Source organism: Dioscorea cayenensis, chromosome 2, assembly GCF_009730915.1.
Source record: "Dioscorea cayenensis subsp. rotundata cultivar TDr96_F1 chromosome 2, TDr96_F1_v2_PseudoChromosome.rev07_lg8_w22 25.fasta, whole genome shotgun sequence".
Taxonomy (NCBI): Eukaryota; Viridiplantae; Streptophyta; class Magnoliopsida; order Dioscoreales; family Dioscoreaceae; genus Dioscorea; species Dioscorea cayenensis.
Genome location: NC_052472.1, coordinates 5,292,211 through 5,319,283, shown reverse-complemented (window position 1 = coordinate 5,319,283; position 27,073 = coordinate 5,292,211). Strand labels below are relative to the sequence as shown.

At 33.9% G+C, this 27,073-nt stretch overlaps 2 protein-coding genes across 2 annotated transcripts; one reads left to right on the top strand and one right to left on the bottom strand.

Moving 5' to 3' along the window:
• Positions 1 to 3,471: 3,471 nt before the first annotated feature.
• Positions 3,472 to 4,904, top strand: LOC120275759. The gene has a single exon (XM_039282452.1). It carries the CDS (start codon positions 4,091 to 4,093, stop codon positions 4,676 to 4,678), a length of 588 nt encoding a protein of 195 aa, XP_039138386.1. The 5' UTR covers positions 3,472 to 4,090; the 3' UTR covers positions 4,679 to 4,904.
• Positions 4,905 to 6,823: 1,919 nt separating this feature from the next.
• On the bottom strand, positions 6,824 to 8,756 carry LOC120272067 (putative disease resistance protein RGA3). The gene is made up of 2 exons (XM_039278808.1): positions 8,612 to 8,756; positions 6,824 to 8,533 (listed from the first exon to the last, which is right to left on the bottom strand). Exons 1-2 carry the CDS (start codon positions 8,741 to 8,743, stop codon positions 6,824 to 6,826), a joined length of 1,842 nt encoding a protein of 613 aa, XP_039134742.1. The 5' UTR covers positions 8,744 to 8,756.
• Between the last annotated feature and the right edge of the window lie 18,317 nt (positions 8,757 to 27,073).

The following is a 27,073-nucleotide window of genomic DNA, read 5'->3' as shown; positions in this document are numbered from 1 at the left end:
CAGTCTCATTCTAGTGTTCAGCTCTACCAACTCGTTAGTAACCATAGTAAGTCTTTCTGATAATATTTCATTACTATCTTTTAAATCTTCTAATTCATATTTAACGTTATATAGGTTCCTCTCACTCATATTTTTAATGATAATATTATAAACATTTTGAAAATGTGGTTCATGTCACTCATAGCCACAAATGTTTGTATTTTATAACGTTGTGGCCACAAACTTTTTTTTATAATACAAAAGCCACTTAACTTTTCTCTGGTTGCACGTGTGATCATAATGACATGTTTTAAGGTGGTGCCACATCAGCAAACTCATCGGAAACCACCTTAAAACAAGCAATTATGACCACACATGCAACCGGAAAAAAGTTAAGTGGTTTTTGGGTTACCAAAAAAAGTTTTGTGGCCACAACGATATAAATTACAAACATTTGTAGCCATGAGTGAAATGACCCCTTTGAATATGGCTTATAATACGTAAGATAGCTTCTTTTTTTGTATATGCTTCAAATCTATTCCATATTATGAATTCCAAATCTATCTTTAAATTTGAGTTTGGCTAGAAAATATGGTTGATGATGTGGACCATGTTTTTCACATTCATAGCTTGCAGGAGATAACTTCAATTTTCCCAAGATCTCTTTAAGCATCACCTTAAATTGAGCAGTGCCAATAACATGACATTCGTCTTCCATTTATTGTTTCTTTACTATTGTGATTTATTGGTGACAAACAAAAATTTTTGTGAATGAATTGCATAAACAAAATGTCATAAGTAATTGCAAATGGATAGGAATTCAAGTAAATATAATATTTAAATATGAAAAAATCGTAATGATATGAATATTTTATAATATTTTATATTTTTATAATTAATAAATTATTTATTAACATTGTCAAATAAAAAAAAGATAGTATGTGTAAAATTCATATGATCTCTCAAATGGGCGATATCATTAATCTGACAATCCTAAGATAAAGTCTTATTTTATAGAAAACTCTTGAATCTAAATTAACAACTAATGTTTTGTAATAATGCAATGTGTTCTGTCATTCTTTTATAAGCAATAGATAGATTTTTTATTTGGTTCCCTGTATAAGGATGTGAAAAATATTAAAAAAAAGAAATGATATCACCGAAATCGCATTGCACTAAATCTAGATTACATATTCTCACTTGCCAATATATTTGATTTTGCAAATATTATGAAAGTCAAACTTAAGTGATGTGCATTCAATCAACAATTTACACATTTAATGCAAATATGAGTACTGATTTATATCATCCCATCAACTTATTAACAAAACAAATTAATAAATGGTAACAATGGCCAACATATATCTTAGTGATTCCAAAGATAGTGACATCACTATAAGACTACCTGGAGGATCACTTTTTGAAAAACCCTCCTATTGTAGCATCACATGAATTCAAGATGATAACAATATATAATTTTTCCCCAATCACAGAAGAGCAAATGGCACTCAAACTAAAAGGCCGAAAATTGAAAATGTTTGGGGATAACTTTAATATAATGTATATATTTTCTTGCCGTATCTTAAAGAAATAGGTGTTGGCCAACACTTAGGTAAAAATCTAACACATGATGTGTATAAAAAGGAGATTGGGTTGTTATATTGAAAAATCATTACAGACAAAAAGACAATATGATTTAGGGGGCGTTCATTTCTAGAAGTGGGGAAGTGAGGGGAAGTAGTTTAACTTCCCCCACTTATGGTGTTCATTTGTGCTGAAGTGAGAGAAGTGACACTTTCCCCACTTCCGACCGAAGTGGATTTTTAACTAAGCCCACTTAAGTATTTTTTTTACTGAAGTGGGGAGAAGTGAGTCAATCTATAAAAACTAACTTCTTTTCACTTCTAAATTTTTTTTTAAACTCATAGAACTTCATCCACCACCTAAATTCTTCGATTCCATTCTCACTTTCTGACAAATGAACATAGAAGTTTTGGAAGTGATATCACTTCTCTCACTTCCTGATTTCCCCTCACTTACAATGAAATGAACGCCCCCGGTAGCAGATGAAAACATTATTTATTTTATTGTTTTTTCAATGAAAAACGGTATTTATTTTATTAATTTATGAGGGGAATCCGTCAATTAATGTGCAACCCAAGTGTTTATGTAAATGAAGCTAAATTAAATATAATATAATATTATAAAAGAACCTTTATTTATAGACTTTCTTAGAATAGAATAAAAAAATATAAAAATAAATGAATCAATTATGTATTTATATATCCCAGTCCAATAAAATAACATAAAATCTCAATTTTGTCAACTTTGGACATCCATATTTATGACAAAAAAAAAAATAATTTTGTTGAATTTTAATTTTTTTACATATATACCCTGAGAAATTCTTATCATATTTTATATTATTATATGCATTTATCTTTTTATATAATATTTGATGGGTGCATCAGTTATTGTAGCTTAATGATCTTTAAAAATTAATTAACACACAATTTGCGCCCATAATGGTATATCAATGACAACAATAAACAATAGCAAATTCCTTGGGTTATTTGATTTAATTTTTAATTAATCACTTATAAAATAAATTTAAAATTTTAATATATGATAAATTGTTCATATCATCCCTCCAACTTTCTCACTTGATCAAAAAAATCCCTGAACTATTTTAAATCTTTAAAAAGTCCTTTCTTTTTCTGACACAATTTGATAGGTTATTTGTTATTTTTGTTAAAAATATCCCTTAGCGATTTTAAACGGAAACACAAAATAATAAATAAGAAACTAAGATATTAAACATAAAAAATATTAAACAAAAACATTATATTTTAAATGAAAACTTATATAGTTACATGTAAACACATAATATTAAAAAAAAAATACTACATTTAATAAGCGGGTAAAATTAATTTTTTAAATAAAATAATTGATATAGGGGCTGAAAAATAAATAAGCTAAAAAAAGAAGGGACTGCAATAGAAATTAAAATGTAGGTATAAATATCAAAATGGTCCTTCTATTTTTCGTTTTCCGCCTTTTTAGTCCCTTATATAAAATCCGTCTTTTGGTCATTGTATTTGCATATTTTCGTCATTTAGTTGTAAAATCCGCCTTTTTGGTCCCTTTAATTTATCAACTGGAAGGACCAAAAGGGCAGATCTGTCAATTAGAGGATCAAAAAGATAAAAATGTGAAAATACGAGGACCAAAAAAACGGATTTTATATTAGAGGAATTAAAAAGGCGGAAAACACAAAATAGAATGACCATTTTGATATTTTGACCTAAATTGTAAGAGGACTGCAGAATAATAATATAATAAAGAAAAAAATTCTACTTATCTACAATTTATTTATTTAATTTATTTTTATAGTCACTAAAAATCAATAATCTTAAACCTGTCTACAATTTAATTATTTGATTTATTTTTATAGTCACTAAATCAATAATCTTAAACCTCTCTCACTCTCTCTCTCTCTCTCTCTCTCTCTCTTCAATTCCAATCTCATCACTTCCATCGTCTTCCCCAAATTCAATGCTCCGATTAATCACAAGAAATCTATCAACACTCCAAATCAAAAACCCTAGAAATCCAGTACCCCCATCCCCCAATTCCAACCCCTATTGATCCTTCCTCCTTCTCCTTCGTCTCCTACCTCATCGCCTCCTGCGGCCTCTCGCTGGAGAAGGCCCTCGCCGCCGCCAAGAAGCTCACGCCCAAGAGCAATCTCGACGCCAAGAGCAACAACATCGAAGCCAAGCGCAATCCTGACGCCGTGCTCGCCTTCTTCGCCTCTCATGGCTTCACCAAGGACCAGATCTCCAAGCTTATCGCCGCATCCCCCTGCCTCCTTCTTTGTAGTCCCAGCAGCAATCTCAAGCCTAAGGTGGAGTTCTATCTCGGCGCAGGGTTCTCCAGCAGTGACCTCGCGAAGCTTTTTGGCTCTGATACCCAACTCCTTCTATCGAGCTTGAAGACGCGCATCATTCCCTCCTTTAATTTCCTGAGAACCATTCTTCACTCTGATAAGGATATCATCACCGCCGTCAAGTACACTCCTTGGTTGCTTCACCTTGATCTTCAGAAGAACATGGTGCCCAATGTGGACTTGCTACATAGCCTGGGCGTGCCGGAGAGGAGGATTTCCGGGCTGGCCAAGTTCCATGCCGATGTGCTTTTGCGGAAAACCGAGAAGTTTCAGAGAATGACGGAGAGGGTCATCGAGATGGGCTTCAGGCCAGCTCATCATTCATTCACTGTTGCCCTTCGGTGCTTCTCTGCGGTCAGCGCTGCTACTTGGGAGGCAAAGATGGCAGCTTTCAAGAGCTTTGGGGTGCCTGAAGATGAGATCCTTTTGGCATTCAAGAAACAGCCTCTGATGATGACGGTCTCTGAGCAGAAGATCAAGAAGATCATGGCATTGTTTGTGAGCAAATTGAACTGGAAGCCGGAGTATGTGCTTGCAAATTCACTTCTTCTCAAGTTCAGTCTTGAGAGAAGGATTTTGCCAAGGATTTCATGCTGTGATGTTCTTTTATCCAAGGGTTTGATGAGTGATAAAGCCTTCAACTATCAAGTGTTTTGGCTGTCTGAAAGGAGGTTCTTTGAGACATATGTAATGAGGTTTCAGGAAGAGCATCCTCAGGTGTTGGAGGCTTACCTGTCTTCAATGAAATGAAGCAGGCGCTTTAGGACCGATTTGAGAATTCTAAAGCTTCTTCCTTTCTTTATTTTTTCAAGTAAAGATTTTGGAAGGTGTTAAACTTAGCCTCTCATTGTCAGTTGTTTTATAGCATTGATTTGGCTGATTATTTCTGGGTGTCTTGTTATAGCTCTGAATGATATTTTAAGTCAGTAACATGGTTTTGAGTTTACATTTGATAAATATTGGTCATTTATTTGAATCTCCATAGCTATATTCCGTCATTTTATTTGAACCTGTAGAGCTTGGTTGATTGAAAATTTGATTCCCAACTTGCTGGATTTTAGATAATTTCCTCCATCGTTTGAGATGTTAGAGCCCAAGACGATTGTGAGTCAAGCATGAATTTATTTGGTTCTAGTGTGACCTTTGGCTTGCTAAAAATACAACCTTCTCAGATAGATGATAACTCACTTCCCTTGTACATTAGCAATACAATGAAGTAATGCAGTTGTTATAAAACCAACTGTAGCACATTATTTCAAATCATCCTGTTCTAGGAGCCTAAGACTAGGCAAATGTTGAGTTCTTTTGTATGGTGGACATGAAGAAAGGCTTCTTTGATTGATGCACCCAGAATTGATCAGCTTTTGTGTACTTTGAAGAAGTGGAGACCAGTTGCTGGCGTTGATTTGGACCTCTCCTTCCATGTTTGCTCACCTATTTCTAAGTTCTTGGGAAATTTCTTCTTGCTGGCCAGGAAAAGGTCATCACTGACTCCCGGAAATAATTACTTGAACCATCAACTATGGCACAATGATTTTCTCATAGTTCATGGGATACAAGAGTGAAGACAGCAAGCAAAATAATGTTGATCCTCTGAGAAGAGCATGCATGTTTGTCTCAGCTCAATGGTCCAAGGCTGCTCTCATTGGCTGATGTGACTCAAGTAGAGAGCAACATTCAAGCCAGGAGAAGCATAAGGTGATTGCCTCCCTCCCATGAAACTCTTCACAATTGAGGTTTTTGACATTAGCCAACATAAGATTTCATAAATAAGGAAATCGATACAGAATGAACAGCAAAAGGAAACAAAAGCAATATGCAGTATTTCATTACCTCTGCTTTGAAGCTTAGGGAAACATTAGGGAACTCTCCACGGTGTCTTTGGCACCATTCTTGAAGTAAGGGGCATCCAATAGCGCGCATTTCCTTAAGCTTCACTGGCAATTCTTGCTCTTCAACAAACTGTAGTTCTGAACAGTACTTGAATGTCAAAGTTTTCACAGATGTAAGATGGGAGTTTAAACCACCAATGGCCTTGAATTCCTTGCAGTTGTTAATATGCAGTTTCTCCAATGCTGTCAAACCATGGAGGGAGATTGATGGAAGAGAGTAGCAGTTATCGATACTGAGTTCTTGGAGACAAGGGAAATATGTTCCTTCCCCGTGCATCATTTGGCTCTCTTCCCCATTGTTTAAAAAGCTTCATATAAGAAACTTGCAGTCGCTTCAGAGATGGGAGTAGGCTGAGATGTGGGAGGTACTGGCAGCTGTTGCAGTGGCTCAACTCTACTTCTTCTAAGCAGCTGAAGGTAAGATTCCCCACCCAATTTGGAAATATTGTTGCACTGTAACCTACTATCTTCAGGCCCCTGATGTTAGTATGAGGTTGCAGGTTTTCTAACTACCACAATATCATCCCTCATCAATAGTTCTATCACCTCCCTCAGCAAAAAAACATAGTATCATCACTTCTCCTCAATGCAAAACCAAATCTGTAATGTTCTTCTTGCTTCTCAAATTTGCTTCCTTTTGCCTCATGTTTGCTATGGACCAATTTCTGCAGGTTCACAATGCAGAGAAGCCCATCCAGCTGATTCAAGTCCTTCAGTTCTGCCAATCTGGCACAGCCACTGTCTTCGGTCACCATGAATTGTGGAAGAGTCTGGAGGCTTGTTAACCTTCCAATACTAGCAGGAAGTGTTGGTGTCTCGATCAATTTGAGATGAAAAGTACATTCTGGAGATATTAGCAAATGCACTCTTAAAGATGTCTAGGTGAAGCAGGTTTTGACAAATTCACTATATCTTGTGGGATCTCTTCAAGGAAATGACATTCTCGCATCTCTAGTGTCTGCAGGTTATAGAGGCTACATAGCGATGGTGGTAGCCTTGAATACTAGTTGCAGTGAGGGCTAAGGTAGCGCAAGTGTTTCAGACCACCAATGGAGTCTGGCAACTCATCTATGCCGGTGGAGCTCAAGTCAAGCACTCTGAGATAGGTCACCCTGAGTCTCAAAAACATTTCAGTCATTACATTGAGGTTTATTGGATATCTTGCAGCCAATAAGAGTGATCGCAGCATTCCAGAAACTCTAATGGATCCAAATGAAGATATGTCATTTGCCATCATGACTGAAAGATGCCGTACAGTATTGCCACATTCAAGCATGCCTTGTAACTCTTCATAGGTTGCATTACAACACTCCTTCTCCCAGATGGACCTTGCAGAGTCGTGGATAAGGTCATGCATCATGAAGAAATCCGGTATTGCATCTTGGACTAATGATCTCCTACGCAATTCATTGAAGAAGGACCTCCCAGTTCCCTCCATCTGCTTGTTATCTTCTGTTTGGATTAGACCCTGAGCCATCCACATTCTCACCATGGTCTCTTGTTTGAAGAAGCAGCCTTTTGGGATTACAGAGCAGTATGTGAAACATGGCTTCAAGGATGCAGGCAGGTAGAGATAACTCAAAATCAGGGATGATAAAATATTGTCTTTGCCCTCATCCAAGTTCCACAGTTCACTTCTCTGGACATCCTCCCATGTTTCTTCATCTTCAAAGCATAAAAGGCCTCCGAGTACCTTTATCGCCAGTGGCACTCCCTTGCACTTCTCTACAATGGCTTGACCTTTCTCTATCAGGCTTGGCAAGGCTTCAGTCGCATCAACTTCAAATGCATGCCGACAAAACAACGCCCAGCTCTCACTCCTTCTCAATGGGTTGAGTTCCAGCGTTACCTCAGCATCCATGATATCAGAGACTTTCCTGCTTCGAGTGGTGATGAAGATGCAACTCCCTTTAAGGCCATTTTCCAAAGGGGCTCTGAGAGACTCCCATGTCATCAGATCATCATTCCAGACATCATCTAATACCAAGAGAAACCTTTTTCCTGCAACGATATGGCTCAGCATATATTGAAGCTGGGCGACATCAGTGACATTATGGTATGTTTGTCCAGTGAAAGCCTCGACAGTTGCCTTCAGCAATCCTACCGCACCATGAGCTTCAAACACCCACTTCCATACCCTCAAGTTGAACTGATTGATGATCCTCTCATCGTTGTAGACCAACTTGGCAAGTGTTGTCTTGCCCAGCCCTCCCATGCCTACTACACAAACTACATGAGCAGCACTGGCGCTGATCTTATCATCACCAAGTGGAGCCATCAAAGCATTGATGATCTCATTCTTTTCAACATCCCTTCCTATAACTTCCGATTGGTAAGCTAATGAGCTGGTTGGTGATCTAATCTTTGTTCTTGATTTCAGTTCTCCATCCTGCTCCACCAAATGAAATCTAACCCGATCTTTTTCGATCTCGTCAAACATTTCACAAACCATTCTAATTCTTTGCAACATTTTATTTTGCAGATTAGCATCATATAAAGGACTGGAGGGGTCATATTCGAATACCTCACGCTTTCTCTTCCGATCTGCCTCCATTTTGCTCCGTAGTAGCTCGAATTCAAAGTCACCGAGTATGTCCTCTGCATCATAAGACACTTGTTTCAGCTCAAGAAGCCATAGCTTGATGGACTCATCCTTGACTCCTTTCCGCTCCGCATCTACAATTACAGTTTGGATCTCTTGTATCATTGAGGTAAGCTTGTTCAACTCTTCCATGATGCTCAGTGATGATGGCAAAGCCATACTTACTGAACATGGTGATGAAAGTTCAGGTTTTTTGGCAAAAGACGGTGTTACTAAAGATGAGGATGAAGATGAATCTGGTTTCAAAGGAGATGGTGATGGAGCAAAGGCAAGAAGCTTGGCTGTGAGATTCATTATGGATGAGAGAATAGAGCTTGCCATAGCAGTGTGCCTTTGCTTTTCTCTCTCTTCAAGTTTCAAAGAAAGCAAGTGTGGAGAGATAGGAGGAGTTTTGTTCTTGTCTTTCAATTCTATTTAGCCATTTGTTCTGCCTGCCCACTAGGTGTGTGATTAAAAAATTATGAATAGTCTATTTGACTTCCTTCCATTACAATAATTGCAATTTGTCTGTGTTTGAAGGATAAATTAGAGGTGGTGGCAGCAGCATCTTTCCTTTCTGTATTTATTCACTAGGGTTCTTGCTATTACAGTTTTGTCTTTTTAGAAAAATTTTTGATTTTAAAAAAGGTCTTGCAGTTGGTATGGGAATAATATGGACCTTTGTGCTTTTTGTTTGGGCTTTTTAAAAGCCATATATATATATATATATATATATTTAAACTAAATGAGCTTTTGGGAATGTATCACATCACGCATGATATGATATCTTGTGTAGGCGTTAAGTCGGCGTTGATCGATGGATCGGGTCAGATGTGGTATTTTCAAATAAAAAATCGTGATTTTTTGTATTTTAACCCTTGAATTGTTTTATAATCAATTATTTGACTTATTCTCGGTTTTTTAATCAATTTTTTTAAAAAATTTATTAAACTTTTAAATACCTTTTTAATAAATATATAAGTGTGTTTTTTTATTTAAATCCCTTATTTGTTTTATAATTAATAAATTATCTTTTCCCTTAGATTATTGAGAATGACTTAGGTAAAATTAGATAGATGTAGTTAGTGTGACATGATGTATCAAAAATATATAAAAAAATATAATAACTTTTCGTATAATGCCACTTACTTTTTAAAATTACTTATCTCATGCCACGTGTCAAACATCCAATGGTGAACTACATTAACTACACTTATTTGACTTCACCTAAGTTATTCCCTAGATTATTTAACCTAAATTTTGTTTAAAAAATTATATCATATTCTCCCTTATTGATTTAAACCTATTCATATTCTCCCTAAATCTGAAACTTATATCATATTCTCCCTAAATCTGAAACCTAATTATACATAATTTTTTAAACAAAATTTAGGTTAAATAATCAAAGAGAAAAGATAATTTGTTAATTATAAAACAAATAAGTGATTTAAATAAAAAACACACTTATATATTTCTTAAAAAGTTATTTAAAAAGTTTAATAAGATTTTAAAAACACTAATAAATTTTTTTAAAAATTTGGTTAAAATACCAAAAGAATAAGTCGAACTTATTAATTATAAAATAATTTAGGGGTTAAAATGCAAAAAAATCGTGAATTTTTATTTGAAAATATCGTCGTCAGGTCCGATCGGCATTGACTCGGTGCCAGTATCGATAGATCACGTCACGCTTATGATGTGATGGTCACATAGTAGTTTTGATAATTAAAAATAGCACTAAAAGCCATTTAGTTAGAAAAATAGGGACTACATTATTAAAAAGTCGAGTTTTGTTTAAATAAAATGACTAGTTGAACATGTTTGTTATATTTATATATCTTATTATAGTAGATGTATAATATCTTTACGAGGTATTTCGAGAACAATTTTAATTTTTATAACATTTAAGTTTTTATTTATATTTATATAATATTCATAATTGAAAAGCATTAATTACTACGTAATTATTTATGCGATAAATATTCACTGAGGGACATCTGAAATCCAAAGAGATATAAAAATAGTTTTTATGATAGAAGTTGTTTAATTATATTATTTTTATATATGATATTATACTCAAAAGCTTCTCATAAAATTTGAAAAAAACTCTATGTGTGATAGGTGGAGAATCTGGTTTTAATAAAAGTGGGAAGCCAACTAGTGTGTTCGAATCACTTTGTGATGACTAGGTTTGGAATTCATGGGAACTTTTTAAATAAATAGGGGAAAAATTATTTAGAATTTAATTAATATTATTTATAATTGATGTCTTGCTTTATGGTCAGTTTTATCATATGGCTAATTTTTTTTTTTTAAATAATAGTCAATATATAGTAAAAATTCAGATTATCTTTTTAATGCTCCAAAGATGGTCAACTAGGAGGCGCATAGGTCGGTCACGTTAGTAATGTAACTTGGTTTAAAGAAATTTTATCACCATAGTTTTTTACAAAATTTATTAAAATAATAAATTTGTAAAAGAAGCAACTGATTCGCTGAGGGACAGCTGTTTCCGCTAAAAATATAGAATATATACATAGACATAACCCTGATTAAATACAAAAATTATGCAATAACGCTCTAACGAGTTACAATTTCTCATCCGTTCATGGTTTCCTTTTTAACATGCTACTTTTGTTACTTTAATCTCCAAAATATATATATATATATATATATATATATATATGCATCTAGAAACCCATGCAAGTATTTCTCTATTTAAACAATAGTTGTCAACAATAGTTGTTATAGTAATTGCACAAAAAACAAAGGGTCATAGCCCAGCAATATTAGTCATATTGGATAAGGTGTAGTGTGGGAAAATGTTAGTGTGGGAATTTTTTAAAACTCCGAGTTCAAACATTCTTGGATGCAATAGTGGTAATAGTTCTATGTCGTGGGTATGGATTTATAGACTGAATCTTGTGTCACTTGGTGAAAGTGTAGAAGTTGGATAATCAAATTTTTCAATCTGTGCGATGTCATGTGCATGCATGTGCTTTGTGGCATTTGTTAAAAAGAAATAGGGATAGGAGAGTTAGACCCGGTTTCAACTATGTGTTGGTGGCAACACTCCGAAAAGGCCATTATGTTCAGGTGTATGTTAAAGGGGTGGTGAGATGGGAGGTGATGACTATTTTTTGAGGGAAGAGCTCTGAGAGCTATTTTATTAATAGAAAAAACTGTATACAATTAGTTTGATTACAAGCCAAAATAACAAACAAATTACAACAAATCAAAAACACAGAAGAACAAGAACTAATCAAAAAAACAAAAGAAACATACCTATAGAACTAACAACAACCAATGGACCTGAGTATCTTCATCAGCCATCTGGGAAGATCCTGACCTCGGTGGAAAAGAGAAACTTCATGGTGTTGGAGGCCATGTAATGCTAGAGCATAAGCAACCCTGTTCCAACTCAAAGGGATGGAATGGAGAGAAGGAGACCCCCATCTCATCTAGTAAAGTTTTAATGATCTGAATCTGCTGTTCTATCCTCCAGTCCTCATCCAATTTATCTTGTTGGATTTACGTGACAAGTTTTGCACTTGATGACAATATTGTCTTGACATTGCTATTTAAGCTCCAATTATGTATGCTCTGCAAGGCAAAATATAAGACATCTGACTGCGCCTTTGTATCAGTGATCATCGCCACCACAACTACGAAACAAATCATATTGGAATTAGAATCAAGAACCATAAATCCAAGACCACGCATTAGTTAATTCTGCATTAAAAACATAGGCTATCATCGAAATTGGACTATTGGCATGAGTAAAATTATGCATGAGTGAAATTATTTCTCAAATGTAAAGAAGCTGATTATTGACAAGAATGTTTTTGAGACTTGTGTGCCAATGAAGGGAGGGAGAGGCCGGGAGGGAGGAAGTCGAAAAGACAGGGCTGCAGTTGAGGAAGCAGTGTTGGCTAGAAATCAATTGAAATAAAAAGGACATTGTGCAACCGTATGGCCACTGAGCATGACAACCTTGACACTTGCCTAGAGTGCGGGTGAGTGCAGATCGTACTTGAGAGGATCCTTGGCCAGCCGTATGGTGTTGAGAGAAGTCGGTGGATGAGGGTTAGGCGCCCAAGCAGTGCCGAGAGGAAGGGGAGACCTTGAGGCCTCGATTGTGGTGACCAGAGACGCAAACATTGGCCATGACCAGGGGTAGAGAAGTGGGTTAAATGACTTTGTTGGAGGGATAGCTTTTCGATTGATGAGTTTTTATGAAGTTCATTAAAAAGAGATGGATGTGTCAACTGCCCTCAATAATGTCAACAAGATCCTTATAGTTATCATCAAGACCATCAAGTATCTTCTCGATAAGATCGTCATGGTCCATTAGTTTGCCAAGCACAACAAGTTCATTTGAGCGGCACTTGATAAATTGCGTATATTCTAAGACTGATTGAGAAGCTTTTGACAGGTGCTTGATTTGATCCTTGATTTGGTTGATGTGTCCACAAGGCGGGCAAGCATATGTGTTGTCAGAGTGAGCTATGCTCAGAGGACATTGGATAAAGTGGAATCAAAGGAGGAGATAGATCTAACAAGAACGCCAAACAATAGTTTATTTTGCGAACCCAAGGAAGATAATTTGGGTTAGGTGTGTCTACGTTATTGGTGCAATAGTAGGCGGAGGACATGGATGAGAATCATCGATGTATTTAGTCGAGATTGTAGCCAAGCGAGAATGGCTTCCATCTGAAGCTTCTATGGCAAATAATTGGTGGGGTTGAGTTTGAGATTATTGTGATGTGCAATGTTAATGAGTTGCAAGGTTGGGCTGGATTGCCCGAGGGATTGGGAAGGGTAACGATGGCGATGGAGCGAGGGTTGATCAGTTGTTATGGTAGAGCTGGAAAATTCGATGGAGTTAGAGTTGTGGTTTGTTAGGGGAAGAAGAGATCGACAATGGGATACTCATGTAAGAGTTTAGAATTGATGAAATAATGGCATATTTTCCATTGATTGAAAAATAGTATAAATAGGTTACAAAAATAAATCTGTAAATAATAATTTAAAATTGGAAACTAACTCCTAATTAAGAGAATTTTGAATTTTTATACAAATCTAAATATATTGTACGATAATCTAAATAAAAGTAACTATCTTTAGATTTAATATCTCTAATAATCGTACATCTCGTCCCAGCTAGAAACTCTTGATGGCAATTAAGGTGATCGCTTGCTCCATCCCATGCATGTTTGTCTGGGTTGAATGGCCCATTTAGATTGCTCTCATTAGCGATGCGACTTAAAGGAATGAAAACAAACTCAGGATACACTAAGGCTGGGAGAAGCATATGGTGATACGCCTCCATCCCACTTCGAAACTCTCGCATAGTCAGGTTTTTGATGTTAGAACATATAGTAAGATCTAAACAAAGAAATGATCAAGAAGGAACATAAAAAACAAAAGCAATACACGATTATTTTATTACCTCTGCTATGACATGCGTTTATAAGCGCAGTCGTTGAATCACTCAAAACTTTCCTAATTTATTATCAATTGAGTTGATTTTTATTTAATTTAAAAGGTAAGTTCAACATCTATCTTTTGAATGGATGAAAAATTTTGAAAGTGTTATTGTTGTAGCTATACATGAGTTTATTGATGCAGCTACGCTAAATCTTTCATAACTCACAAATTTATTGTCCAATTGAGTTAATATTTTATTTAATTTTAAAGCTAAGTCCAACATCTATCTATTTTATGGAGGATAAATTCCAAATTCAAAATGAATAACAGTTTAACAATTTGATTTTGTCTCATGTCTTAATTTTGTATCTATATATGAGTTTATAGATGCAGCTAAGATGAATCACTCATAATTTTCTAATTGAGTTAATTTTTGTTTAATTGAAATGCTATGTTTAGCATCTATTTTTTTGAGGGAGGACAAATTTTCAAATTCAAAATGAATGACAATTTAGCAATCTAGTTTCTATTACAAGTCTTGCTGTTGTAGATATATATGAGTTTCTAGATGCAACTACGATGAATCAGCCATAACTTTCTAATTTATTATATAATTGAGTAAATTTTTATTCAATTTGAAAGCTAAGTTTGACATCTATCATTTTGATGGAGTACAAAATTTGAAATTCAAAATAAATGAGAGGTTAACAATTTGATTTGTGTAAAAGGTCATCGTTTCTACACATGAGTTTATAGATGCTGGTACGTTGAATCTTTCATAACTTTCTAATTTATTGTCCAATTGAGGTTATTTTTATTTAATTTGAAAGCTAAGTTTGACATATATCTTTTCAACTGATGATAAATTTTGAAATTCAAAATGAATGATTCATTAGCAATCTAATTGTTTTACCATGATTTATTGTTGCAGCTACACATGAGTTTGTAAAAGCAACAATTGTGGATTAGTCATAACTTTTTCATTTATTGTACAATTGAGTTGATTTTTATTAAATTTGAAATTTAAATTAAACATCTATCTTTTTAATGAAGGATAAATTTTGAAATATAAAATGAATGACAGGCTAGCAATCTAATTTGTCCTAAACGTCCTATACGTGAGTTTGTAGATGCAGCTACGCTGAATAAGTAATAACTTTCTAATTTATTGTCCAATTAAGTTGATTTTTTTTATTTGAAAGCTAAGTTCAACATCTATCTTTTAGATGAAGGGCAAATTTTGAAATTCAAAATAAATAACAGGTTAGCAATCTAATTTATGTCCCAGGTCTTATTATTGTAGCTATACATGAGTTTATAGATGCAGCTTCGTTGATTAGTCATAACTCTGTAATTTATTCAATTAATTGAGTTGATTTTTATTTAATTTGAAAGATATGTTCAACATCTATTTTTTTTTATGGTGCATAAATTTAGAGATTCAAAATGAATGATAGGTTAGCAATTTGATTTGTGTCGCAGTTCTTATTGTTGTAGCTATACATGAGTTTATGGATGCAGATGCATTGAATAAGTCATAACTTTCTAATTTATTGTCTAATTGAGTTGGTTTTTGTTTAATTTATTGTCAACATCTATCTTTTTGATGGATGATAAATTTTGAAATTCAAAATGAATAACATGTTAGCAATCTGATGTGTGTAACAAGTCTTGTTGTTGTAGCTATACATGAGTTTATAGATACAGCTACGATAAATCAATAATAACTCTCTAAGTTATTGTCCAATTCAATTGATTTTTCTTTAATTTGAAAGCTAAGTTCAACATATATCTTTTTCAATGGAGGGCAAATTTTGAAATTCAAAATGAATGATATTTTAGCAATTAAATTTTTCATAGGTCTTATTGTTCTTCAGATACATGAGTTTATTGATACAACTATGTTGAATTAGTCCTAAATTTTTAATTTATTGTCTAATTGAGTTGATTTTTGTTTAATTTAAAAGCTAAGTTTAACATCTATCTTTAAGATAGATGATAAATTTTGCAGTTCAAAATGAATAACATGTTAGATATCTGATTTGTTTCATGGGTCTTATTGCCATTGCCATACATGAGATTATAGATGTAGCTATGCTTAATCAGTCATAACTCTCAAATTTATTGTTTAATTGAGTTGATTTTTGTTTAATTTGAAATCTAAGCTCAAATCTTTTCTTTTCATTGGATGATAAATTTTGTAATTCAAATTGAATAACATGTTAGTTATCTTATTTGTGTCACAAGTCTTATTGTTGTAGCTTTACAATAGTTTATAGATGCAGCTACGCTGAATCTGTCCTATATCTCTAATTTATTGTCTAATTGAGTTGATTTTATTTAATTTGAAAGATAAGTTCAAGATCTATATTTTTGATGGAGGATAAATTTTCATATTTAAAATGAATGACATTTTAGCAATCTAATTTTTTTCACAGGTGGTATTGTTGTATATATACATGTGTTTATAGATGCAGCAACACCAATTGGGTTTTCAATGGAGGAGAAATTTTGAAATTCAAAATAAATGAGAGTTTAGCCTGATGATTTGTGTTACAGGTTTTATTAATGCTATGGCTACACATGAGTCTATAGATGCAGGTATGTTGAATCAGTCATATTTTTCTAATTTATAGTTCAATTTAGTTGATTTTTATCTAATTTGAAAATTAAGTTCAACATCTATCTTTTCAATGGATGATAAATTTAGAATTAAAAAATGAATTATAGGTTAGCAATTTGATTTGTGTCACAACTCTTATTGTTGTAGCTATACATGAGTTTATTGATGCACTCTCCGCAAGTGTACGGGTCGCACACAAGTAATACACTGGTACCCCGCTAGGGGTAGGATTGTCGAACCATAGGGACTGGAATTCAAGTACTAATTCTTCTTTCAATCTCTAGTTGAATACAAATTGGAGTTGGTTGAAAGATGAAATTAAAAACAAATAAAGAAGAAGCAGGTGGAATTATGATGCAGACTAGGATCGAGATTTCAACAACAAGAGAGCAATGCCCCAAGATGATTCCTATGAGCTATAGCATGCTAACTTGCTTCTAACGCGTACCAGGTGCATCCTAAGTTTCTTGTGGGTGCTCAAGAGCAATGTTACGTCTATGGTTCTCAAATACACCAAGTTTTGCTAAGATAAATGTGGGTTTCATACACATTAAGTTTTGCAATCACATAAAGCAACCACATCTATGGCAATCCACACACCAGGTTTTAGCTAAGAAACAGTGCAAATCAAACACATCAAGTTATGCAACACAAGATTAAACACAAAAACCAATAGGACTCCATAAATATTAAAAGCAAGTATTCAAAGCATACAAAGCATCATAGTTCAATATCCAGGGGCACCATGGATGGTTAGCCACTCATGAATGTATACAACTTGGAAGAAAAAGCTAAAGAACTAAGGAAAGATGGCATGATTCCCTCCTTCTTAAGATATTCTTCTTAGTTGAGATTCCTTGATGCTAACATCACTTCCCTTGTGCCTCCAACTCATCCTTAATCTCTTTAGATGGTGTGGTGAAGCTTGATCTTTTCCCTCATCTGAGTCCTCTAGGTGAAAAAGAAAATCCCCGAACAAAGATAAGCTTGAAACACTAGAAATCTGGAGTAAAAAAGTTGATCTTGGGCTCGACACAATCCAAGCACAGTTATGCTTAGACCGTGTTTCTCGATGGGGTTTCTGAATGAATAGGCTAAGTGGTCATTTGGGAAAATTATGGGAAGAAGCACAGTTGTGCTCCGCCTATGCTTCATCTAAGCTGGATAGTGTAATGGATGATAAATTTTGAAATTCAAAATAAATGACAGGGTAGGAATCTGATTTTTGTCATAGGTGTTAATATTGTAGTCACACATGACGTTATTGATGGAGCTACAATGAATCACTCATAACTCTATAATTTATTGTCCAATTGTGTTAATTTTTATTTAATTTGAAAGATAAGTTCAACATCTATCTTTTTAATGGAGGATAAATTTTCAAATTCAAAAGCAATGATAGTTTAGCAATCTTATTTTTTCACAGGTCTTATTGTTGTATAAATAAATGAGTTTATACATATAGCTATGCTAAATCAATCATAACTTTCTAATTTATTTTCTAATTGAGTTGATTTTTATTTAATTTCAAAGCTAAGTTCAAAATCTATCTTTTTCATGGATGACAAATTTTGAAATTCAAACTTAATAACATATTAGCTATCTGATTTGTGTCACAGGTCTTATTATTGTAGCTATAATAAGTTTATAGATGCAGCTGCGCTGAATTTGTCATATATGTCTAATTTATTATTTAATTGAGTTTATTTTTATTTAATTTAAAAAGTAAGTTCAAGATCTATCTTTTTTATAGAGGATAAATTTTCAAATTCAAAATGAATGATAGTTAAACAATATGTTTTTTTCACAGGTGTTACTGTTGTATCTATAGATGTATTTATAGATGCAGCTATGCTGAATCAGTCATAACTTTCTAGTTTATTATCCAATTGAGTTGATTTTTATTTAATTTGAAATATAAGTTCAACATCTATCTTTTTTATGGAGGACAGATTTTAAAATTCAGAATAAATGACAGGTTAGCAATCTGATTTGTGTTATAGGTCTTATTATTGTAGCTATACATGAGTTTATAGATGCAGCTACGCTGAATAAGTCATAACTCTCTAATTTATTATTTAAATTAGTTGATTTTTATTTTGAAAGTTAAGTTCAACATCTATCTTTTTTATTAAGGATAAATTTCAAATTCAAAAAGTAGGACAATTTAGCAATCTGATTTTGAAATTCAAAATGGATGAAAGGTTAACAATATGATTTCTGTCACAGTTCTTATTATTATAGCTATACTTGAGTTTATAGATGTAGCTACGCTGAATCAGTCATAGCTTTTGAATTTATTGTCCAATTGACTTGATTTAAATTTAATTTGAAAGATAAATTTTATATCTATCTTTTTAATCGAGGGAAAATTTTTAAATTCAAAATAAATAAAAGGTTACTTATATGATTTATGTCACGGGTCTTATTGTTGTGGCTGGACATTAGTTGTTAGATGTAGGTACGTTTAATCAATCATAACTTTCTAATTTATTGTTCAATTAAGATGATTTTTATTTAATTTTAAATCTAAGTTCAACATCTATCTTTTAAATGGAGGATAAATTTTGAAATTCAAAATGAATTATAGGCTGTCAATCTAATTTTTGTGACAAGTCTTATTATTGTAGCTCCACATGAGTTTGTAGATGCAGCTACTTTAGATCAATCATATGTTTCTATTTATTGTTCAATTGAGTTGATTTTTATTTAATTTGAAATTTAAATTAAACATCTATCTTTTTTATGGAGGATAAATTTTGAAATCCAAAATGAATGACAATTTAGCAATCTGATTTGTTTCACAGGTCTTATTGTTGTTGCTATACGTGAATTTGTAGATGTAGCTAAGCTTAATCTTTCATAACTTTCTAATTTGTTATTCAACTGAGCTTATTTTTATTTAATTTAAAATCTATATTCAACATCTATCTTTTCAGTGTAGAACAAATTTTGATATTTGAAATAAATGACAGGTTAGCAATCTGATTTGCTCCAAAGATCTTATTGTTGTAGCTATACATGAGTTTGTAGATGCAACTATGCTTAATCATTCATAATTTTTAAATTCATTGTCCAATTGAGTTGGTTTTGGTTTAATTTGAGAGCCATGTTCAACATCTATTTTTTTGGTAGAGGACAAATTTTGAAATTCAAAATGAATGACAAGTTAGCAATCTAATTTCTGACAAAGGTCTTATTGTTGTAGCTATACATGAGTTTGTGGATGGAGCTACGTTGAATCAGTCATAACTCTTTAATTTATTGTCCAGCTGAGTTGATTTTTATTTAATTTGAAAGCGTAGTTCAACATCTATCTTTTTTGATTTTGTAAAAATTTTGAAATTTAAAATGAATGAAATGTGAGAAATCTGATTTGTGTTGCAGGTCTTATTTTCTAGCTATACATGTGTTTATAGATGCAGCTACACTTAATCAGTCATAACTTTTGTGGTATTTCGGTCTTTCTTTCTTGTGTAGAATAGTGTATTTTGGCCCTTCTTTGATGTTGGTTTGATGTCGTGGTTAAATTCTTTTTGTTTTGAGTTCAATACCTTTTGCCGAGCATTTCATTGTGAATTTTGGGAGGTTAAGTGGTGCATGGGCTGTGCACAGACAGCACAAAGCGTTTGCGGCCTCCTATGCAGTCAAAAAGCTGCACCCAAGGCTAATCTCCTCACTTAGTAACCAAGTTATTCCCTTTTTCCTCTTCCTAGGTTTTAGTTCAACGTAGAGATGCGGATATGAAATGCTTGGCAAGAGTTGGTTTCAGTATAGTTACTTTGAGTTTATGTGTATATGTTACCAGTACTTGGCATGTAGTGTGTGGGATCTATTAATGTAAATTTTGTTAATTTTTTTTTGGTATGCATTTATGTTCCTTAGAAGACCCTTGTATTTGGTTTGTTCTAAGGGTTGTATAAGAAAACATAGTCAAAATTGGGTTGTTATTATGATTATGTATTTTACTTTGTAAATCTTTATGTCTTTCTTATTTCCAAATTATTATCTTATTCTTGTGAAGAGACACGGTTGTGCAAGTATACTATTGTGTTTCCCAAAGTTGTTATAGTGATTTTGTATGGTAATAGATCAGCCTTATGATAACCAAAGGCTGAGGTAGTGTTTAACCTCCCTTGGGTTATCGTGGCGGTATGTCATGTGTGGGACCAATGGGTCGTTGCATGAAAACTTTATATTTTTTTGTTCAATTGACTTGATTTTTGTTAAATTTGAAAGCTAAGTATAACATCTATCTTTTCAATGAAGCACAAATTTTGAAATTCAAAATGAATGATAAGTTAGTAATTTGATTTGTGTCACAGATACTTATTGTTGTAGCTATACATGAGCTTGCAGATACAGCTACGCTGAATCAATCATAACTTTCAAATTTGTTATTCAATTAAGTTGTTTTTTATTTAATCAGAAAGCTAAGGTCAACATCTATCTTTTTGTTGCAAAAAATTTTTGAAATTCAAAATGAGTGATTGTGATAAGTGCTTGTGTATTAGTGATACAAAGTATTTTTTTTCTTACGATGAACATAACCTTTATCAGACTTTAGCTCCAATATATGTGTATTCATGTTAATTTTTTGTATGTAGGGTTGTGGAGCCAAATATAGAGGAAGGAAGCCAAAGTAGATTGTGCTTGCACTTAGTTGATGAAGTCTTGGAGTGAACAAATGTGAAGACACAAGTTGTGCTTGAAGATATATGAATGTGTGCCAACCTCCATGTGCTCAAGCAATTACATGGTTTGGAGGGGCACAAAGTCAATCACATTTGCGTATTCTGATTTATGCAATGCTAGCAAGATCTTCATCAATGTTATCCCTTATTGAAGAAGCTACGCGATCTACGATATAGACGTGTGCCACTTTATGTTGCCTCGATGAAAAGTGTGGATTTCGGAAGTGTTTTTTTGAGTATTATAGCAAGTTACTGTAGCAAATCAATGTATCATTTTACTGTAACATTTACTGTTCAAAGGCCGTAGAAAATCAGATTCCTGCAAATTCACACGGTCTTGTGGAAATTCCACACACCCGTGTGGATTCCCGATTCCATCCCTATATAAAGCCGCGACTTGTACCGATTTGGGAATTTTTCTTTCCATCTTTTCTGCATCTTTTATCCAACATTGGAGAGGCTTGCGGCTAAGGTTTAGGGTTGCTTTGGCAAGGCTTTTGGAGTGGTTTTGTGGCCATCGACACCAGGTTCCTTTATAAGATAGTTATTGGGGGAGCTTTCGTCGGCACCGATCCGGTGAGATGTGCCCTAGACTTGACAAGGGAACCTTTGAAGAGGACGAGGTTACTCCACAACACCATCGACATGAATACCGAGGAGGTTTTTACTTATGGATTACATCTCTTTACTTTTGATTTCATTATTGGTTGTATCTTGCTCCATGGAGATCTAAACCTCTATAGGGTACTTAGACTTATAAAGCCTAGGATGTTATTGTTTCATTGACCTTTACTATGTTTCTTTAATTGATGTCTTTAATTGAGTTCCAATCTTGAATGCTTGTTGAATGATTTCTCCCTTAGAGTGACACTAGGTTTGAGAATCCATCTTGGTAGCCTTTATGGATGAGTGACACACCATGAGGGTTAGACAATGCTAGGTTGGAGAAGGTTGAGAGGGTGAGGCAAGAGGTAGCGGATCGTCCCCTTTCCCCTTCGGTGTGATTTATCCTACCTATGTGTTCCAAGATTTTTCGCTGTCACAATATAGTGAAGTGCTAAGGGAGAAACTCCATTGAGCCTTAGTTGCGTGAGCAACAGAGTGAGGCGTTGAAGTAATCCTTAGTGCTGGGGTTTAATTGTGACTAGGGGTCTTTCATTTGGACCAAAGGGTTAGATCTATACTAGGGAATAGGGTTTATAACTTGGAATCCCTAGAGCTTCTTGCAATTGTACACAGTGTGAGGTGTTGAAACTGATTGATTTCTCCACCGGACATAGTATAGAGTTAGTCACAGTTGACCTTAGGATTGGGACCGTGTATTTTAGGATGTCTACGACTCATTAAGCATCAGTTAGGAGACATAATAGTTGGTTTTTCACTTGAAGCAATAATCCTAGGGTGAGCATTGTCCAAGTGCCCACTTTCTATCAATTGTCTTTCCTCTCATTTTATTGTGCCTCTCTTTCTTATTTTCTTCATTTCTTTGCATATTGATTTTGTTCACACCACTATTGATTCATCATCACCTTAGTTAAATAGCAAATCTTTGTGGTTTTGATTACTATTCCCTGTAAATATGATAACCCACTGGCATGGGTATTATTACTTTGACAAACCCGTGCACTTGCAGTGAACACACAAAAGGGTGTTGTCAAGTTTTTGGTGTTGTTACCGAGGAATAGGCATTTTAGAAACACCTTGCACTTTGTAATTTTAACTATTCACCATTTATTCTATTTCACACTTTCTTATTCTTCCATTGTTTTGATTTGTTTTTCTTTCTTTGGTTGCAGCTTCAGGTTATGACCCAAGGGAACCCTTCGACATTAGTTGAAGGAGATCCTGAACTTGAACGACCACTTCGTAGAAGTGGTAAAGAACCTATTCAAGAACATAATCATTTAGCTGAAATAGACGGTGAAGAATTTGGAAACATGGCTGAACAAGAGAGCCAACGAAGAACACTTTCAGATTTTGTTAGACCTACTATTCATGGGACACAATCAAGCATTGTGAGGCCACCGGTAGCAGCCAAGAATTTTGAGATGAAACAGGCTTTTATTCAAATGGTTCAACATTCCATACAGTTTAATGGGCTAGGCTACTACACCAAAGTAGGCCTTTTGCGGCGCTTAATTAGCGGCGTTTTTGTAAAACGATGCCAACAAAATTCGTTTTGCGGCGTGTATTTGAAATAAACGCCACCATGTTTCCCCCGGGTTGTAATTGATTTTTTTTTGGTGAAAATATGTTTACATTAGCGGCGTTTTAGTTATAAAACGGCGGTAGACGGGCGGCGTTTTATATATAAAACGCCGCCAAATGAATTTGCTAAATTGGCGGAGTACTCACATTAGAAAATTGTATTTTAATTAGCAGCATTTGATTGATTAGGCGCCGGTAAGTTTGTTTGTTTGCAGCGTTTATGAAGATAAACGCCGCTACATAATTTATTACATTGAAGAAATAAACTAGAGGAATGTGAGTTAGAAGCGTTTATGTTCTAGACGCCGGTAGTTGTGTCTGATTTGGCAGCATTGTTAGAAATAAACGCCGGTAGGATAGTTGGCAGGATTGGCATTAAATTTATCCGCGAAATCAAATTTTATTTGGCGCCGTTTAAAATATAAAACGCCGGTAATATTTAGTTGGGCGGCATTTATTTTAGTAAACGCCAGCAAGTCTTTTATGTAAAGTGAACGGCCTAGGTCCCGCATCTTCTTTCTCGCTCTCTCTCTCTCCCTGCGTGTTTCTATTTCTCCTTTCTCTTTGTACGCGCCGCATGTCTTCTTTCTCTCTATCTCGCAACCGAAGCTGATCGATTTCATAAGGTTTGTGATCATTTTTTCCATTTATGTTATTTGATTATCAATTTCATGTTGTAGTGTTGTTGATGTGTTTTCTTGTTTTTTGTTTTGGTTGTTGATTGGGGTTTTGTTTGGGAAAGAATTGAGGGTTTTCCTTAGGGTTTCCAATTAGGGGTTTGGTTTGGATAAATCAGTTGCCGATCTCTACTCCTCCTTCAAGGTAACTTCTTCTTCTTCTGATTGCTCTCAATCAAATTATTTTGTTTTATTTACCCTCTCACCAAAATTATGGATAGGGTTTCCCTTCTGTTGGGTGGCTCACTGGAGATTCAGGCTTGGTGATTCTTTTTCCGCATCTAGGAATATTGAGAGTGAGCTTCTTGCCAAACAGGTAGCTTGAATCATTGGATTGATAGATTAGGGTTTCAATAGTTGATGCTTTTTTTCCCTATGTGAATTCTTGTGTTTTTTAGTTGCTGTTGGTTGTCTTTTTATGAGCACATATATACATATATATAATAAATAAGAATTCAAAAATATTCTAGTGAAGCTGGTATATGTAAAATCAGAGCTTAAAACAATATTCTAGTGAAAACAACACATCAAACACTTCATAAAGCATGTGAGTGTGTGTATATATATATAGAAAAGCAAAGAAAGGAATGATAACCTTGCCCTCTCCATGGGATTTGCCGGTATTGAATGTCTGCTTTGTGTTTGACATAATGCCTCAAAGAGTTTAGATATGAAAATTACCTTTATTTAGTCATGCTATATTATTTTTATTATATTATAATGTACTAGCTGGCTTGATGATTTTTTTTCTCCAAAAAGGAAAAAAATTGCAAGTTGCTAGGGCATGTTTGTTTAACATGGAGTAAATCATTCATATAGGTAAATTATGAAAAAAACTGATATAATTGAATGAATCTTTGGGCTTGTAATTGAATAATATTGTTCAAGTTTAGGTCCATTTTTAGTTTTGTTTTTAAACACATTAACAAAATATTCATAGAATGACTAGGATTAATAATAATTTAAAGTTAGGGGTATTTATTTTCCTTGGTGACTTCTCCGATCCATTGTTGTTTTCTTGTAGTGATATTCATTTGTGTAAGACTAAACCTTTGCAAATACAATAAGAATTTTAGATTCATACGTAAATATGTGATCATGATTAATGTGTAAAGGCGAACTATGCTTTCAACATACAACACTTATTTTCATTTTTGTGTGTGAGTTTTAATCTTTAGCTCAACACCTTTATTTAGGCATGCTATATTATTTATATTTTATTATAATGTACTAGCTGGTTTGATGATTTTTTTTCTCCAAAAAGGAAAAAATTGCAAGTTGCTATGCCGTGTTTGTTTAACATGGAGTAAATCACTCATATAGGTAAATTATGAAAAAAAAATGATATAATTAAATGAATCTTTGGGCTTGTAATTGAATAATATTGTTCAAGTTTAGGTGGATTTTTTTTTTTTGTTTTAAACGCATTAACAAAATATTTGTAGAATGACTACGATTAATAATAATTTAAAGTTAGGGGTATTTATTTTCCTTGGTGACTTCTCCGATCCATTGTTGTTTTCTTGTAGTGATATTTATTTATGTAATACTAAACCTTTGGAAATGCAATAAGAATTTCAGATTCATATGTAAATATGTGATCATGATTAATGTGTAAAGGCGAACTATGGTTTCAACATACAACACTTTTTTTCGTTTTTGTGTGTGAGTTTTATTCTTTAGCTCAACATGTATCTTTTACCAAATAAGTGTTACATTATATGGTTAAAATGCACATTCACACCTTTATTTAGGCATGCTATATTATTTATATTTTATTATAATGTAATAGCTGGCTTGATGATTTTTTTTCTCCAAAAAGGAAAAAAATTGCAAGTTTCTATGCCGTGTTTGTTTAACATGGAGTAAATCACTCATATAGGAAAATTATGAAAAAAAAAATGATATAATTAAATGAAAGTTTGGGCTTGTAATTGAATAATATTGTTCAAGTTTAGGTGCATTTTTTTTTGCTTTTAAACGCATTAACAAAATATTCATAGAATGACTAGGATTAAAAAAATAATTTAAAGTTAGGGGTATTTATTTTCCTTGGTGACATCTCCGATTCATTGTTATTTTCTTGTAGTGATATTTATTTATGTAAGACTAAACCTTTGGAAATGCAATATGAATTTTAGATTCATACGTAAATATGTGATCATGATTAATGTGTAAAGGGGAACTATGCTTTAATTTAGAAGATTGTAAATAATTTTGTAATATATTAGGTAGAAATGGATAATAGTTGGATGCGTAGGTCATGATTGAGTCAAGAATACGAAGATGGAGTCGGACAATTTCTCAATTTTGCATTTGCCAACGCTAGTGAAGATGATAGGATCATTTGCCCTTGCGTAAAGTGTGTGAATATTCAATGGCAAACACGTGAAATATTGCTTGAACATTTAGTATGTGATGGCATTCTACAAGGTTACACATGTTGGTTTTTCCATGGAGAGTGTGCACTGTCACCTACCCCTAAGACGACAAACACATTCACAGCTCCATCAAGCTCTGATCCTCAAATCCAAACTTCAAATATAAGACCAGATAACATGGAAGAATTATTGCGGGATGCTTTCAACATACATCAAGTTGTTGACAAGGGTCCATCATCTACTAATGAATGACAAACTTTATGAGGGATCGCAACATTCTAGATTGTACTTTTGCATTCGACTTTTACATCTGAAGTGCATATACGGGATGACTGCGAAAGGCCTTGAATACTTGATTGAATTTTTAAAAGAATTTTTTCCCACAGCGGCTATTCCTGAAAGTAGTCGTGAATCGAAGAAAGTCATAGTTATCCAAATGACCGCATGCTATATTGGGAGCATAATGAAGATCAGCAATCTTGTCATGTGTGTGGTCGTTCTCGCTGGGTGTCCATTGATTCTGATCAATGTTTGAATGATGATAATGAAGTGGTTCACAAAGCAACCTGCGAAGGTTTTACTGTACTTTCCTTTAATACCATGACTTCAGAGAATTTTCATGTCAAGTAAAACTTCTGCTGATATGATATGGCATGCTA

Bases quoted from the DNA above. Each gene is read 5' to 3' on its own strand.
- LOC120275759 (XM_039282452.1), top strand. From the start codon at position 4,091: ATGGTGCCCAATGTGGACTTGCTACATAGCCTGGGCGTGCCGGAGAGG.
- LOC120272067 (XM_039278808.1), bottom strand. From the start codon at position 8,743: ATGGCAAGCTCTATTCTCTCATCCATAATGAATCTCACAGCCAAGCTT. The intron at 8,534-8,611 runs CCTGAACTTTCA...TTGAACAAGCTT, and splicing joins CACCGTCTTTTGCCAAAAAA to ACCTCAATGATACAAGAGAT.